Here is a 15,439-nt window from a genome sequence, read left to right as displayed (position 1 = left end):
GGAGGAGGAGGACCCCGGCCCCCTCGCCCCCGCTGGGGGGGGGGGGGGCGGGGGGGGCCCGGCCCCCTGGCCCCCGGGGGGGGGGGGGGGGGAGGTGGAGGGACCCTGGCCCTATAGCTCCTGCTGGGGGTAGCAGGCTGTGTCCAGCCCCTGATTCCTCCAGAAATTTTTTTAAACTCCCATGTTTTAAAATCACCCCTGGGGACCCTGAATTCCCGAGTCACCTAGGGGAGGGTCACCATCCTACCAACGGCTTTGCAGCCCCCCTTTCTCTAGTGTAGGGGGAGCTCAGGGTTAGTCCCCAGGAGAGAGGGGCTGTAACAGGGTCCCAAGCTCCTCTCTGCTGCTGGAGCATCCTTCTAAGGCCTGGAGTCTTCAGTTGCCTTTTTCTCTCAAGCACCCCCCTCCTCTTCACCCCCCCCCCCCCCAAAAATAGATGCTGGGAAAATAGCCCTAAATACAGGTGTCCCCAGCACTGTGACGGCTGGAAGTTCAGGCAGGTAAGGAACCCCCTTTGTATTCTTATTCATCCCCTTTGGTTTGTTTGTGCATGCAGGGACCTGGGTGCTGGCACATGTGAGTGATGTTTTGCCAACAAACTTTTAGTTTTTCTTTTTAATTCCTCGTATGCGGTTTTTCCTCTGGCTGGGGATGTGCAAGGAGCAATCCTGGCCCAATGCAAACCGGACCTGCCACTGCACCCGAGAGGGGTCTGGCATAGGGAGAGGAGCTTTTGGAATAAGAATACTGGTGTTCTAGCGCAGTGGTTCTCAAACTTTTGTATTGGTGACCCCTTTTGCACAGCAAGTCTGAATACGACCACCCTTAAATTAAAAACACATTTTAAAAATATTTAACACTATTATAAATGCAGGAGGCAAAACAGGATTTTGGGGGTGAAGGCTGACAGTTCATGACCTCCCTCCCCATGTAATAACTTTGTGACCCCCTGAGGGGGTCACAACCCCCAGTTTGAGAACTCCTGTTATAGCGCTTCAGCTAATGGACAGTTACAGTCAAGTGGCCTTCAGATTGCAGAGCTGGTTACTTTATAGCACTCAAAAGTGTATTGGGCACCTCATAATGCAAATAAGGAGCCATGGTCCCTGCCTGGAAGGGCTTACAGTATACAGCCCTAATCCTGAAATCGCTTCTGCTGTACCTGTGTGGAACCTGGAGCAAACCTTTTGATTTTATTAGTTTTTGTAGTATAGATAACCTAACTATACATTTCTCTGATCAAATATGTACCCAACTCCCAAGCCCAGCGCTAGCTGAGGCTGTGACCCATCTTCCTGGTGTGAGCTTGGTGGTTTCCATAGAGAGTCTTTTGTTTGTTCTTATTTCTTGTGCCAAGGGAATTACAAATGTCTTTGGAAAGAGCTTAGGTATGTATGTGATGTGAGGCCAGATAGTTTTCCCCTTTCTCTCCAAGAATTGAAGCTTTCTGCAATTTCAGCTGCTTCCCAGGACATTTATTACTATTTAAAGAAATAAAACAACATAGCAGAGTAATTGTGAAACTGCTTTGAGGCCATGGGGGTTGGAAAGGAGCCGGCGCGGTCCTTGGGAGCTGGGCTTTGCTATGCAAAAGGAAGAAAGGGGCAGAATTAAAGTACCGCTTTGGCTGTTAAGGTTGGAGGGTGCAGTGTGTTAATTTGGCCTCACACTCCCTCAAAACCTTCTTTGAAAGGACACATTCCTGGCTAGAAGTGAGTGACAAAAGTTGTGTTAATTCGTGCATCTCACAATCCTTCTCAACACACTCCAGTTGCAACTTGTAAAATCTGAATGAAGGGAGTTTGAGGTGGGGAATGGTGTCTGAACTGAAAGAACCCTCTTGGACACAGTATGGTATAGTGGGGTGAGCCTCAGCTTCCCAATCTGTCACATGGGGACTGTGATACATGCCTGCCTGACACAGGTGGGTCTGGGGATTAGTTAGGCCAAAATACCAAGGAAGTGGCCACTGATTTTGGGTACCTTAAATTTTGGGAGTCTAACTTAAGACATGCTGGATCTGACCCTCAACGGTGCCGAGTGCCCACAGACCCAGTTGAAGATGCTGAGAGCTGCAGATGCTTAGCAAATCAGGCCTAAGGTGCCTGAAGTTCAAAAATTTTAGGCTACTTTTGAAAATGTTGGCATGGGTGCTTAGCAAGTACTCGCAGGTGCAAAGAGCCAGGCCAAGCAGGGTGTGAGCTGGTGGATATTCAGCCCCTGTGCGTTTGGGCTGTTGGGGGAAAGCGGAGAGGCCAGGACCAGCTCCAGGCACCAGCCGAGCAAGCGCGTGCTTGGGGCGGCAGATTCTAAGGGGCGGCATTCCGTCCAATCCTTTTTTTTTTTTTTTTTTTTTTGGCTTGGGGCGGCAAAAAAGCCAGAGCCGGCCCTGGGAGAGGCAGATGACTTATCCTGTCTCTGAGCTATGTAGGCCCCTCTCACTTGCCACCTGACCCTAGTTGTATTCTTCTGTGCTTCATCTCATCTCAATCCACTGCAGTTTTAGGATTTGTCGCCCTCTCCATCCCACAATGAAAAGCACCCGCAGCAGTTCCTCATTCCAAGCCATCAATGCCAATGGCTTGGACCTGAGTCTAACGGGCCTCCCACTGCAAGTCTTGCGGCGGCCGAGCAGTGCCTCTCCAGCTAAGCACATCGCTCGTTCCATCTCCGTCATCACCGAGAGCAAGCCCAGAAGGAACGCTTCGGTGAGTACTGCGTTTGTGGGGTGCTTTCTCCCAAACCCTCCCATCACCAGGAGAACCTGGGCAGACATTTCAGACTTCTTGATACACTTCTGTTCTCTAGGGGTTGCTGAGTGTTTAACTTCATCCCCTGGGGACATGCATTCCCCTTGCTTTTGCTCTCTGAGCAGAAGTTAGGTGTGTGCTTTGGGATGGGGGGGTTCCACAAAGGGCCTGTTGCTGTTTTATGAGGCACCATTGCTATGCATTTTTATTCTAGAATTCCCTAGTTCTTTGGGAGGAATTTGCTTTGCTGAGTCCATCCCGGCATTCTGTGCCCATGCATCACTTTAGAGAGTTATTGTTGGGTTTTGTAACACACTACTGGGGATACCCAGAGCTCTGAGCCACTGTGTTCCCTCTCTGCCTTTGCAAGAGTGAGCTTTGCTGGCAAATTAGACTGTGTGTCAGCTCCCTCCCATGCCAGCTTGTCTTCCTCACCAGCAAACTCCTCAGGACTCTCCCAGCCCAGACCTCGCCAGCAAGTAACGTAACAATCAGTGAATTCCAGCCCCCAGGCGCCTCAGAGAGATTTCTTGGCAGTGCACAGCCCCTACCCCTGTGCTTTCACAGAAGGCATTCAGTTTGCTGCTCTGTTAGAGTCAGACATCACAGCTTATCAATATCACTGAGGTAAATATTCCCGTCCCTTCAATCACAGCACCGAAGGGGGTTATAGTAAAAGGAAAACAAGTTAATTAACGAGAGAGCATGGATTAAGTTATACCAAGTAAAAGAGATAAAGTTCGAGACGGTTACAAGCAAATGAAAGTGAAAACATGCATCTCAAGGTCTAAAACTTAAAGATAGTCTTTATTCAAGACGGTTTCTTTTACCCCCCCCCATCTCCTTTCGAGCTTTTAACTGGCTGGCCTGGGCAGGACCTATCACAGAGCAAATCACTTGGTTTCTTTTTCGCCTGAGGTGAAGGATAAAGGTGGAGTCTCTTTCTGTTCCTTATATCCCCAAAGGGATTTCTTCATCTTACCAGGCAGGGAGGCCTCTGAGGACCCAGTCTCCTGCATCTGTCGAGGGTGCAGGTGCCATGTTAATTTCTGTCTCTTGAGCTCGGGAACAGGATAACCCCCTGCTCGTTTAGCTGGATTGCTGTGTTTACTGCTAATATGTAAATTGAGGTAAAGCCACATTCCTTTGTGTAGGACAGACCCATTCATCCCCTTTACCTTGGCTAGGCTGTCTTGTCTTCACCATCATACAGAGAGAATTTGTAACTTCACATATAAAGTCAACACGTGCCTCGGATCATGAGATTAATATCCAGTGTGGTGTTAGCTTTCCTAAGACACCTCACAAGGCTTATTTTGTACAAATATCATTGCCGTAGTGTATAGGGTGTGAATATGGGGTGTCTCAGTCACAGATTTCACTTTCTCCTGTGCAGGAAGATGCAGGACTTGGCTGCTCCAGAGCCATTAACAATCTCCGGAGATCCAATAGTACCACCCAGGTCAACCAGCAGGTGAACGGTGCTTTTCGGTAAGGGCTAAAAAAATACCCACCCATCCTGTTTACTAACCAGCGAGGAAACCCTCTGCTTCGTGGTCTTGTTAGGCTAACTGTTCAGTGTCTGAGTTCCAGGTACTTCACTTGGGGGAACATCGGGCTAGAATCCAAGGGAGATAGGAAGTGTAATTCTGTGGGCCTGAAACCTCTTTCAGAAATAAGCCTCAAGTAAACTGAATGCCATATTCATTCCAATAGGCACTGTTGCCCATGCTAATAATCCAACCTGTGCTGCCTAGCACTCATGAGCAACCATACAATAGCAAATCATTGTGCTTGCAAGGTGGACAAGGCAGGGAGGGGGACAGCTGACCTGTTGAATTGACCGAATCTACTTCCCAACCCTGTGGGTGCTCAGACACTACTGAGGTGTAGGGGCCTCATAAATAGGTAGCTGGATTTCTTCAGCTCTCAGAGGGGAGAGAGCATCCAGTATTATTACAGGAGCGAAGAAACTACTGCTGTCAACTGCTGTGACCTCCCTGGGGCCTGTCCTCACTCCTCTTGTCTTCCAAGGGGCAGGAGGGCATTATTCTGCTATTTCAGATTCTTGACTGTCTCTGAGTGGGAAGGACCGTGCTTCCTTTTTGAATGAAATTTACCTCCAGCCCATGGGATCCTGCTGCTCTTTCGCTCTTTGTTACTCTTAGGGACGTAAAATGCGGAATTGGGAGAGGGAGGCAAAGGGGAACTATTGGAATGAAAGAAACGAATGCCATGTCTCTTCCAGCTTCAGGCTCTAATATTTTACACCGTGCTTCTCATCTAGGGCCTCTCTTATACGTTCTAAAGGCTGATTACTTGATCAGCATGAAAGGGGGGAGCTGAACATGGGAGTGTAAGAGTGGGGTATGCGGGCTCTCTGGACATCCTATTTCTAGGAGCTGATGCACAGGGAAGGTTTGCTTTTCTTGCTGCTGCTGCTTCTCTTAAAAGCTAGGCCTCCCCCACCTCCAGGAATGCATTGTTAAATGCTGAAGGGAAATTCTTTTGTGCGTAGAATAGTAGATGAAATGGGGATTTAAGTCCGAATCTGCTTAGAGAATAGTTCTCTTATATGCCACTTGACACAGACCAGAGTCCTGATCTAGCTGGCACCTCAGACTAGTGTGCTGTTTGTGAGGTTCTTCACAAAGTTTCCAGGTTAATCAGGGCTTGTTTGGGGAGCTCGCTTGTTCCCATGTTCCGAGTTGTAATCAGCTCTGATTTTTTGCCTCCCACTGTGTAAATCCTCACTGAAGGCCCTCTGCCCTTCAAATTTTGCATTGTGGTTGGTGGATAGAGGAGGAGTCCTGGCCAGTTTTAGGCAGAAGAGAGACACCATTTCTGAAAGATGAGAGCTTGAATAAACAGGCTTACTTCTTTGGCAAATTCTTGTAACGCTGTTTTTGCCACTTTGTAGCTCAGAAATTATGAGCCCTGGTTTAGTTGCAAGTTCTTAGCAAGAGGTGGAGCACAGGTCTGTGCTGAGCTGGGGCTGCTCACTGCCGAGTTAGAAATGAGAGAATGTTTGGGGTGCAGCGGACTGTGAGGTCTGCTTGACTCTGCGAGGTTTGCAAAGGCTTTGACGGACTGTGCAACGTTTATCAACAGACTGACTGGCTTTAGAAGCATAACCAGACGCTGTGTCCGCATGGACTTCAGGGTGCCATGAGAATGGCAGATGCTGTGCTCATGTGCTTCCCGCTGTCTGAAGGTTTCGTTTTGGCCGAGCTTTAATTCTGGGTATTTTGGTTTTTAGACTTTAAAAAAAAAATAAAAATGCTGCATTCAGTGAAAGATTTCCCCCCGCTGAGTTATTGCTAGGTATGTACAGCCTTTGCTCCACGTTATAGGAACACACACGTCCTCACATACACTCCTCCATGCTTTCCACCTCTCCAGGAATCACAAAGCACTTCACACTCTTGTTAATTCTCAAAACACCCCTGCGAGTGGGATATTCTCCCCATTTGAGATGAGTCAGTGATTTTCCACAGGTCATGTGGCAAGTCATCGATAGAACCCGGGAGTCCTGACTCTCAGTCCCTGCTGTGCCACTCGCTCATACTCCTTCCCATAATATAACATGTCTTTACATGGGGCTTTGAAATATACAGCACTGTGTATGAGCTAATTATATGTAGAACCAATGACTACATAACGACACCTTCTTCCTGCAAAGCTCTTTTACTTCCTGTTTTGGAGAACAGGTGCCAGGTGAGTCTTGGCTTTTTCAGGCCAGCTCTATGGATTAGTGTCAGACTGTGCCGATTTGTGAAGATCAGGGCACCCAACAGCCTCCCCTGGCACCACAGATGCAACCCTTGAAAGAGAAACCCCCAGGGCAGCACTGTCTTTTTGCTGTTATTTCTGCATTTGAGGTTCCTGAAAAGGATTTTTTTTCATTCCTTATCTTTCTTGGGATGTCCTTCTTTTGGGAACACAGTGCCGAGCAGCCTGGAGACTTCTTGACCTTCTTTGACAGCAGCTCTGGGGGAAGAAAAAAGCTGGCAAGTCTGAGCAAAACCTCTCCAGAAAAGAAAACCACATGGAATATCCTGGTAAGGGAGACATCCTATTTTGACTGCTGTGGGCAACATTACGCTCCCCATACTCATGTGAGTAGCCCATTGACTTCAAGTTAATGGGGCAAGCCACATGCTTCAGTCCTTGATCGGTTCTCTCTGTATAGGGGTACATTTCCAGCGTGGTGCTGCTGTGGTTGAACACCCTGATATCCTGCCCGTTAGATCTGCAGCACAAATGGTTAGCAAGGCAGCCTGCTGCCACATGGGTGCTCCCTGGCCTGTGTTCGACCGTGGGTCTATTTGTCTGGCCCATTGGCTGTTGGTCCCTGACCTGGAGGAGTGCAAATGGACCTTTCAGAGCACATGCATGGTGGGACAGTGAATCGTTCTGGGAGACACTGGCCCTTGCAGGAAGTCCACATTCCCGGGGAGGGTTTATAATACACACTGACTGAGCGCACTCCTACTTCTGCTTAACGCCACCGTAGGACGATCAGCCCAGGGTCTTCCCGATCCCATCCAGCAGCCGCAGCTCCAGCACGCTGGAGTCCCCAGCAGGCATGAGGAAGAAAGAAACCACTGTGCTGCTGGCACCTAACTTCACTGCCAATAACAGGTAAGAGAGGGTAGCACAGGGCTGGGACGGTTCACCCCTCTTCTTTAGATGTGGAGCTAAAACCAGGAAAAGGAGGTGGTGATATGAGTCAGCTGAGAATGAGATGTGAACGGCTATCTAGACCCCCACGCATGTAATGTATAGTGTATGCATGGGATTTCACAGACCAGGGGAATGGAGCTCCCCATCTAAACTAACTGCACCGCGATAGCTAAGGGTCAGATGCAACAGGGCGCTGATGGCATCTGAGCAGAGATTAGTCCTGGAAGGCTGGGCTGGAGAGGAGACACTTAAGGTTGCTTAGTGCCCAGGAAGAGAGATGCTGCTCTAGATTTAGGAGAGGGAATGAATCAAGTGTGAATCCAGGAGTAGAAGGAGCAGGCAAAGGCAGGGGGATGGAGCTGCACAGGTGAGGATGAGGAGACTGAACCTGGTGTTGAAGAGGCAGGAAGCTGACAAAGGAGGAGAACATGGCAGGAGGGGAAGATGGCTTCAGTGCACTGGGTACAAAGCTCCTTCCCCACTCGTTTACTAGAGAGTACAGTGGCTCCACTTGCTCTAGAGAGCAGGAGTCCCGTACTGCAGGGGACTAGATGGTATAGGAAATATGGACAGAGGGTTTTGCAATGCAGCATTTGAAACTCCCTCCTTTCCTGTGCTGCGAAAGGCAAGGCTTACGCCAGACCGACACGTTGAAAATGCCGGGACGGGCAGACGCAAACTCACAGGCTCTCGGCTGCCGTCCCACGTTAGCACTTTTCCTGCGCTCAGGGGATGTGTGTGTAGCTCTCTGCGTAATGCTGTGTACCAGCCGGGGAGGAGTACGTTCTAGGTGACAAGTGAATTTCTAGGAGCTGCCTTCTGGGCAGCAATGCACCTGGTAACAATGCCTGAAAGCCTAAGAGAAGCTGTGAGTATTTGGGGTGCTGGGAAAACAGTACAGTTATCCTAAGAGCCCATTTCTGTGCTTTGATCCAGCCAGTCCTAACGTCTCATTCTTCTCTCCACACAAGGAGTAACAAAGGGGCCATGGGCAACTGCGTCACCACCATGGTGCATAACAACTACTCCACCACAGACAAGGCCTCCACGCCGAAAAGTTCCAACCAAGCAGGAACTTCCCTCAAGTACGTATGGGTGAACGCTCTGCTGGGGACTATTTCTCTGCCGCTGGACAGGCCTGGACTGGGTGACCAGACCTGCTCCTGTGCCTGGCTTGCGCCATACGCTCAGGAGGGGTTTAGATGCATGAGAAAGGATGCGTCTTAAAACATGTCACCCCCTAAGTGTGACTGATATTGCTAGCTGACAGTGCAGGCCCTTAGCTGCGTCATGCCAGACGACTGCTAGCACCTCTGATAGAATGTTCCCAGACCTGTCCATGGACCTTCAGGCACCTCCTGAGGGCTCAGAACTGGTCCAGCCCTTGAACTGAGGGTGTGTGTGAGACAAGGCGAAGGGAGGGGGCTCCTCTGTGAAACACTGAGCGTTTGACTCTCCGTTCAGCTCCTAAAGCCCTAGTCACTCTTTACAAATGGAGTTTCATTGTGCTTGCCTGACCAGCGCAGGTGCTTGCAGAGATCTGGCAACCCAGGACTCCTGGTTATATTCTCAGCTGTTCCACTGACTCGCTATATGGCCGTGGGCAAGTGCCTTCTCCTCTCTCAAGGTTTCCTTACCCCTTGAAACGTGCTTTCGTCCCTTGGGTGCCGGTCCCTAGCAAAGGGCGAAGCCCAAGAGCAGTTCCTTGTCCAGCAAGAGGTTCCGGTTTTATGCAGGTTATGGGTGCCCATGGGTCTGGCTGGTGGGCACAGCAAAGCGCCTTTTACTGCCCTGTGCACTGGGCCAGCCCGCTGGGTGGGTCTGGCATTCAGCAGGATGGCCCTAGACAGTCTCCTCCTCTCCCTTAGCAACATGATCAAGGCGACCTCGAATGAGGACAGTGAGAGCAGCAGCTTCAAGAAGTCTCAGAAGAACTTTTCCAGCAACAACATAATGCCCCGCAACAACAGCAGCAGCCTGCTCAAGAGGAAGGAGGTGACGGAGGAGGAGGCAGAGAGGTGAGGCAGGGAGCGGAACAGAAAGGTGGGGGGGGGGAGTTTTCAAGCAGGGTGGGAGAAGCTTGGGGCTAATGGAGGGGAGAAGGGAGGGCCAGGGCTGGGGGAGGCAATGGACACTGTCAAGGCAGATTGCAGAGGGCATGGGGAAATGGAAGTGGGATATAGCGCAGAAGCTGGGAGAGGGAGCAGGTTTTGTCCAGTAACACATTCGGATGTGCATATTCTGTGGGCCAGTTCCTCAGCTGGTGGAAATCGGCATATCTCCATTACTTCAATGGAGATGCATCGATTTCGTCCTGCCTATGGTCTGGGTCTGTGCTGTCAGTCTCTCTGGGAGCTTGTGTGTCTGATCATACAGGAAGACAGGATACTGAGTTAGATGGACCTTGGGTCTGATTCAGTATGGCCGTTCTTCTGACTACTGTCCCCTTGTGGGCATGTCCACCTGAACGGCGAGACCAGATGAGGGAGGTGGTCAGTAGTGCCTCAGGCTGTGGGTGTGTAGTCTCTTCCCATGTGCTTGCAGCAGTCTCATTGAGCCGCCTCTTTCCCTTGTAGGTTCATTCATCAGGTTAACCTGGCGGCTGTGACCATCCAGCGCTGGTACCGACGCCACTCGCAGAGGCACAAGATGGGTGCAGCCGCTCTCGGGCACTTGTTGGCTTCCAAGAGAGAGGTCTGTCACAGGCAGGTCTCCTGGGTATTCGCTCGGAGCCAACTCCCCAGTCCAGCACAGCCTTGTGTGATGCTGGCGTGCTGCTGCCCTTGGAAACAGGAAAAGTAGTTCCCCTCTGGCCACCAAGCCACCCAGCTGAGAACTGGACAGGGTCTGATATGTAGCCAGAGGGATGTGTTGAGCGGCATTAGGCCCCTCCAGGCTCATGGAGCCAGAGAAGGACCCAGGCATCGAACTCGGGTGGCTCATGTGGCAGCACAGAGCACCGCTGGCCTGGGTGTTTGAATGGCGAATATTCACGTTGACATCCCTGGGAATTTAGTTCCTCTGAAAACCAGGCCACAAGCCCCTTGCTTCAGCCTCTGAGTGGTCTCTCCAAGTGTCATTCCCTTCCCTTGGTGTAGCTGCAAACAGCCACTTGATTGGCAGTAACAGCAGTAGTTCCTGTTGAAGGCTCCAGTCCTCGTTCTCCAGTGTCCGGTTACTGGGCACGCGTAATGTCTAGGGCAGTGATGTCCTGTGTTGGCATGTTGTGCTCCGTTGGTAATAACTGGCACCTTAGGAAGTGATGCATCATCTGCAGCTTTTTATATTTCTTAGTATTTAATTATTTATCTAAATAGGGGGAAAAAACCATAGCTCTTGCATGTGTGATTCTATTTTTAAGCCTGTCTCATCAGTGACTTCAAACCTAGCCAGCAGATAATTGCTTTTAGTGTTTCATAAACATGCACCCTCGGGTGAAACCTCTCTGGACACAGAGTCTCTGAAAAGGGAGGGTTGGGGCAGGAAACTCTCTCGGTTTGGGGCAACCCAGACAGGAGGGAAATGCAGTTTGTTCGCATCTCTTTGCTATGGGCAGCGAATGCTGGCGAGGAGCATCCATAGTTCTCAATAACGTCCATCTGTGCTTCTGTGAAGGAAATGCAGCAGCCGCGGATGGAGGAGGGGAACGTCCTGGACTTGCAGCGGAAGAAGGATGAGGAGAGACGGAGAATCCGGGAGGAGAAGGCCCAGCTGGCCCGGCGAGCTGCTATCCAGGTAATGGTGGGGCCAGTGGGCTCTGAGCAATGGGTGGGTCAGTTTGATTGGCTTACCTACTCAGGAGCCATCTTTAATGTGTATGTGGGGCAAGGGCAGGGAGGGGTGTTTCTCTGCCTTCACAAGGGCTTCACGCAGCATAGCTGGGGGAAGAGTTTGGGGGAAGCTGGGCAGCTCAGTGTGGGGTGGGATCCAGCGCCTCTGCCCTGGCCAGCCTGGAATCTCTTGCCGTTCAGCAGTCTGTGTGAAAAGCTGATCTCAGTCTAGCTCTTGGATAACAACCGTCCACATCCGAACTGGCCGCCCCTGCAGAGAGGTCACGGCTCAGTGGGCCACAGCGACAGGACTCCTCTCTTGGGAGGAGCAGGTCCCCGCAGGGCAGATTGAAACACACTGGCGGGGAGCATTGGCTTTGCTTCTGCGCATGCAGCGTCTGTCCTGTGTATCGTGCCCTCGTTACTCACTATTGGAGCAGCTCGCAGTCTGTACCGTGGTTACTCCCACCCTGCCAGCCCTGCACAGGAAGGCTTGGTCTCCGGGGGCTGCCGATGCAGCGTGGACATGTTCATTTTTAAGTCTTGCTGGATGGGATTGTCCTCTCATTAACCCTTCAGTGCCTGCTGCGCTCACTAGCATCACCCCAGTGCTCAAGCTGCCACCCCCTGCCCCCAGCCATTGATTACACAAACTGAGTGGTGCAGGAGCTCAGCAGCATGGGCAGAGGGGGGCCTTGTGCCAGGCAGGATGCTGACGGACAGTCCCCTGTTACAGGAGCTTCAACAGAAACGAGCCCAAAAGGCCGCTGATGCGAAGCGCCTCGCGGAGGAGGAGCTGGTGCTGCTGAAGGAAAGCAGACGGGTGGGAAGGAAAAAACCCACCAAGGCGGCCTCTGTGAAGAATGTCAGTCCCGCCAACAGCGTCGTCAAAGCCAATAATGCAGGTGAGAATCTCCCCAAGGCCTTCGGGCCGTAGCTCCGTGTGCACCTCTCGCCAGCGGCCGAGAGCCTGGGCAGTGGGGTGCTGGGGCATGGGAGCCGAAAGGAAGGCCAGGGCTCTTGGGTTGGTGTAAAGCAGTGAATGCTGCTTTGATTCCCACAGATGCAAATTTCCGCGCAGCAGCTGCCGAGCCCGAAGAAATCTTCCCCCCAGGGCCCGGTTCGGGCACTGGACAGGATAACGTGGCAGAGGACAAACCGCAGGTGGGCTCAGCTCTTCTCTTCTTTCCAGTCCCTGGGGCTTTCGAAAGCTCAGGCACTGGATTTGGCTCTCCCTCCTCTCCCCTCCCCTCCCTCCAGACTCTTTCAGTTCAGGGAGGCCCAGCAGGTGCTCAGCCCTTTGCTCAACTGGCCCAGGGGTGTGTGCTGAAGAGGCTTGCATGAGAGCGTGGAAAATGACCCCACTGCAGAGAAAGCTGGGACTGTGCGTTGGGCCTTTCTCGATTCAAAGGGCTACTGACCTCCCTGTTCTGCATCAGGCCGCACTGAGCCCCGCGCCTTCTGTGGCTCTTTAAAGCCCGGATTACAAGCTGGGCGGGCCCTGTAAACCATTTATCATGTGTGGGTTTTTCCCTCAATTCCTCCCACCCCTTCTTCCCTAGGCTGTGAACTCCAGAGAGCTGGCCAGTGAGGAGCTGCAGACGGTGGTCACTGCGACCAGCAGAGCCCAGTCCAAGGTCACCCTCAATGAGCTTCTGGACACCCTCAAACTGCTGGAGGAGGAGCCGGAGCTGATGCCCCAACCTAAGCTCTACAAGAAAGACAAATATGCCTGGATAGATGGGGTAATGTCAGGGCTCAGGGTTGGATAAGACCATCCCATAGACAGAGCTGGGGCTGCTGTGGGCAAGGAGGCTTCCCTCCCAGGGCCACGCAGTCAGAGACGGGATGAAAAGTTAATGCCCGTGAAATGCCACCATTTCAGACTGTGCCTCTGGGAGTGTCAATCAGGGACAAGGTGGAATTTGGCCTGGCTGGGGAAGTGAAGCATGCATGCCCTGTTCCCCTCCCGCCAGGAGCAGCAGGGCCTTGCTAAAACCCTTCTCTCAACCAGGCCAGAATTCCTGCGGACATGGAGTGTGAGCGTGTCCACATGAGGACTGGCCATTAGGGGGCGATGGAAGAATTCGGTTCCATTGGTGACAGCTGATTACTCACCCAATGCCGTGCCTCCCAAGCAGTCCCCACTCTCTGCTGTGCTATTGCACTGCACTGCTCCCTGCAGGCTGCTGTGTCCATGAATGCCATCCATCTTCTCCCTGGGCAGGAGGCCGACTCAAACTCCCTGACTGCTGATAACCTGGAGAAGTTTGGAAAGCTGAACCATTGCCCCGGCGTCCCTGGGGACGGGGCTCTGCTCTCCGAAGCCAAGCTGCAGAGCATCATCACCTTCCTGGATGAGATGGAGAAGTCGGAGCAGGAGCGGCCCAGATCCGCTGCCTCTGCCACTCAGCAGGAGGTGAGCAGCAGGGCAGTGTGCTAGCCTAGCACCTGCAACGTGTGTTAAATGGGAACTTGCCCGCTGGCTCTTCCGCTCGGAAGCTGCTGTGGAACAGAATGAGATGGGGCCAATGTAACGGAGACTGAAATGGATCCGTCGACATCCTCGCTGGGAAAGGGGAAGCCACCGAGGCCTTCGGACCATGTTCCCCTTCACCTTGCTGCTGTCTTGGCTGGGGTGGCGGGGAGTCTTTAAAAGGCATGGCCTTGGGCAAGTGGGGGGTTGGGGTGTGGCTTTTGGAGCACGGAAAGGGAATACATCTGCTGTCTCCATTCCAGGAGGTTAGCGAGGGACCTGTCCTGTAGGTGAGGGCTGGGGTTCCAGAGCCCGTTTGAGGGGCCTGACAGTACAGTGGCTGAGTCCCTCCTGCCTCTGGAGACCTGGGGGAGGATGCTGTGGGGGGAAGAGGGGGTCTCCTGGTCCTACACTGAGCTGGTTTCCTCTCCCAGGGGCTCTTGTCTGAAGAGGAGGTGGCCCACCTGGAGCAAGCTTCAGCCGTAGCAACAGAGGTCACCAGCTCCATCATGAGGCTGAAACTGGAGGTGGAGGAGAAGAAGCGAGCCATCACCCTGCTGCAGACCGCGCTGGTGTGTAGCCCAGACACTCGTCAGCCTGGGGCGGGAATGAGGGCCGTGGGGCCTGCAGCAGTGGGAACCAGAGCTGGCCCTTCAGGGCTGGCCTGCACTCTCGACCATGTGAGAGGGCAGCTGTACCACCCCCTGCACCAAAGGGCGAGCAGTTAGTCATGCTAAATACCCATGGCAAGTTGGGGACAGATCCTCTCCATCATGGTGCCAAGCTAACGTGGAGGGACCAGAGGGATGGATCCTGAGCTCACACGGACTGAGCCATTGGCAGTGATCTGGGAAAGTTCAGCTCGGGGGCTGGGCAATCCCTTCCCTCCATGGTGTGCTCACCTCCACTCTCCTTGTCCACAAGATGCCCAGTCGGGTGGGGACTTCTGAGCCTTCTTTGTACTGCCAAAGTGCCCGACAGTGTCAGTGACCCTAATGGGAGCTGGTTGGGTCCTGGCCACGCTCCTGATCCAGCCTGCAACTCTTCAGGAAAGGGAAGAGCACTAGCATGCCAGGACTGCTGTCTTTCTTCCCCTGGCCCCACCTGCCCAGTCTGTGCTCTGCTCCCTTTCTCTCCTCCCCGCCCCCTCCCACTGGGACCTGGCAGCCCTCAACCCCAGTCAAGCTGAACCTAGTGGGCAGGCACATTCCTGGTCTCTGCCCTCTCTGTGCCCTTCAGGACTAAAGTGACTGGTTATGCCAGCCCCAGCTCCGTGTGGGCAGCTCTCCCTAACGTCCTGTGGTTATTTCCCCTGCGCCTGACAGGCACAGCAGCGGGAACTGACCGTGCGGCACGTCAAAGAGACTGAGAAGGAGCTTGGCCACCAGCTCCAGCTGCAGAGAGAGCAGTACGAGGCTGCTATCCAGAGACACTTGGCCTTCATCGACCAGGTAATCTCCCTTCCCGGGTGGGACGCTTTAGAATCACAAAGCCAGGAGCCCCCTCCTCACACCCCTCCAATGGTCCTTCTTGAAGTGTTAGGAGTCTGCTCCAGTTACAAACTCCTTCCGAAAGCCCTTGTGCCTGGGTGTGGGAGGGGGAGGCCCTGCTTCCCATTCTCCAGCAAGGGGCTGCCTGGTGGGGAGGGAGCAGGTTCTATACCAGCCTTTCGGAGTAGTTAGCTGGCAGAGCATCCTTTAACTTCCCAAGGACCTGCAGTGGAGTCAGTGCCCACGACGTGGGTGCTGGGTCCCGAG

General features: G+C 52.7%; 1 protein-coding gene across 1 annotated transcript in view; it reads left to right on the top strand.

Moving 5' to 3' along the window:
• The first annotated feature begins 99 nt into the window (after positions 1-99).
• Positions 100-15,439, top strand: part of CEP131 (centrosomal protein 131) — a 29,477-nt gene continuing 14,137 nt past the window's right edge. Inside the window, exons 1-15 of the mRNA XM_024201516.3 lie at positions 100-500; positions 2,501-2,708; positions 4,147-4,241; positions 6,697-6,811; positions 7,267-7,394; positions 8,408-8,521; positions 9,305-9,454; positions 10,013-10,130; positions 11,052-11,171; positions 11,943-12,111; positions 12,270-12,370; positions 12,769-12,951; positions 13,434-13,625; positions 14,117-14,254; positions 15,008-15,133. Coding sequence (XP_024057284.1) covers positions 2,532-2,708; positions 4,147-4,241; positions 6,697-6,811; positions 7,267-7,394; positions 8,408-8,521; positions 9,305-9,454; positions 10,013-10,130; positions 11,052-11,171; positions 11,943-12,111; positions 12,270-12,370; positions 12,769-12,951; positions 13,434-13,625; positions 14,117-14,254; positions 15,008-15,133 — 1,926 coding nt within the window. The 5' untranslated portion in view covers positions 100-500; positions 2,501-2,531. The remainder of the gene's footprint in view (positions 501-2,500; positions 2,709-4,146; positions 4,242-6,696; positions 6,812-7,266; positions 7,395-8,407; positions 8,522-9,304; positions 9,455-10,012; positions 10,131-11,051; positions 11,172-11,942; positions 12,112-12,269; positions 12,371-12,768; positions 12,952-13,433; positions 13,626-14,116; positions 14,255-15,007; positions 15,134-15,439) is intronic.

The sequence above is a fragment of the Terrapene carolina genome, unplaced genomic scaffold (assembly GCF_002925995.2).
Source record: "Terrapene carolina triunguis isolate 2854851 unplaced genomic scaffold, T_m_triunguis-2.0 Scaffold192, whole genome shotgun sequence".
Taxonomy (NCBI): Eukaryota; Metazoa; Chordata; order Testudines; family Emydidae; genus Terrapene; species Terrapene triunguis.
Note: the sequence above shows the minus strand (reverse complement) of the source record. Positions and strands in the feature narration are given on the sequence as shown.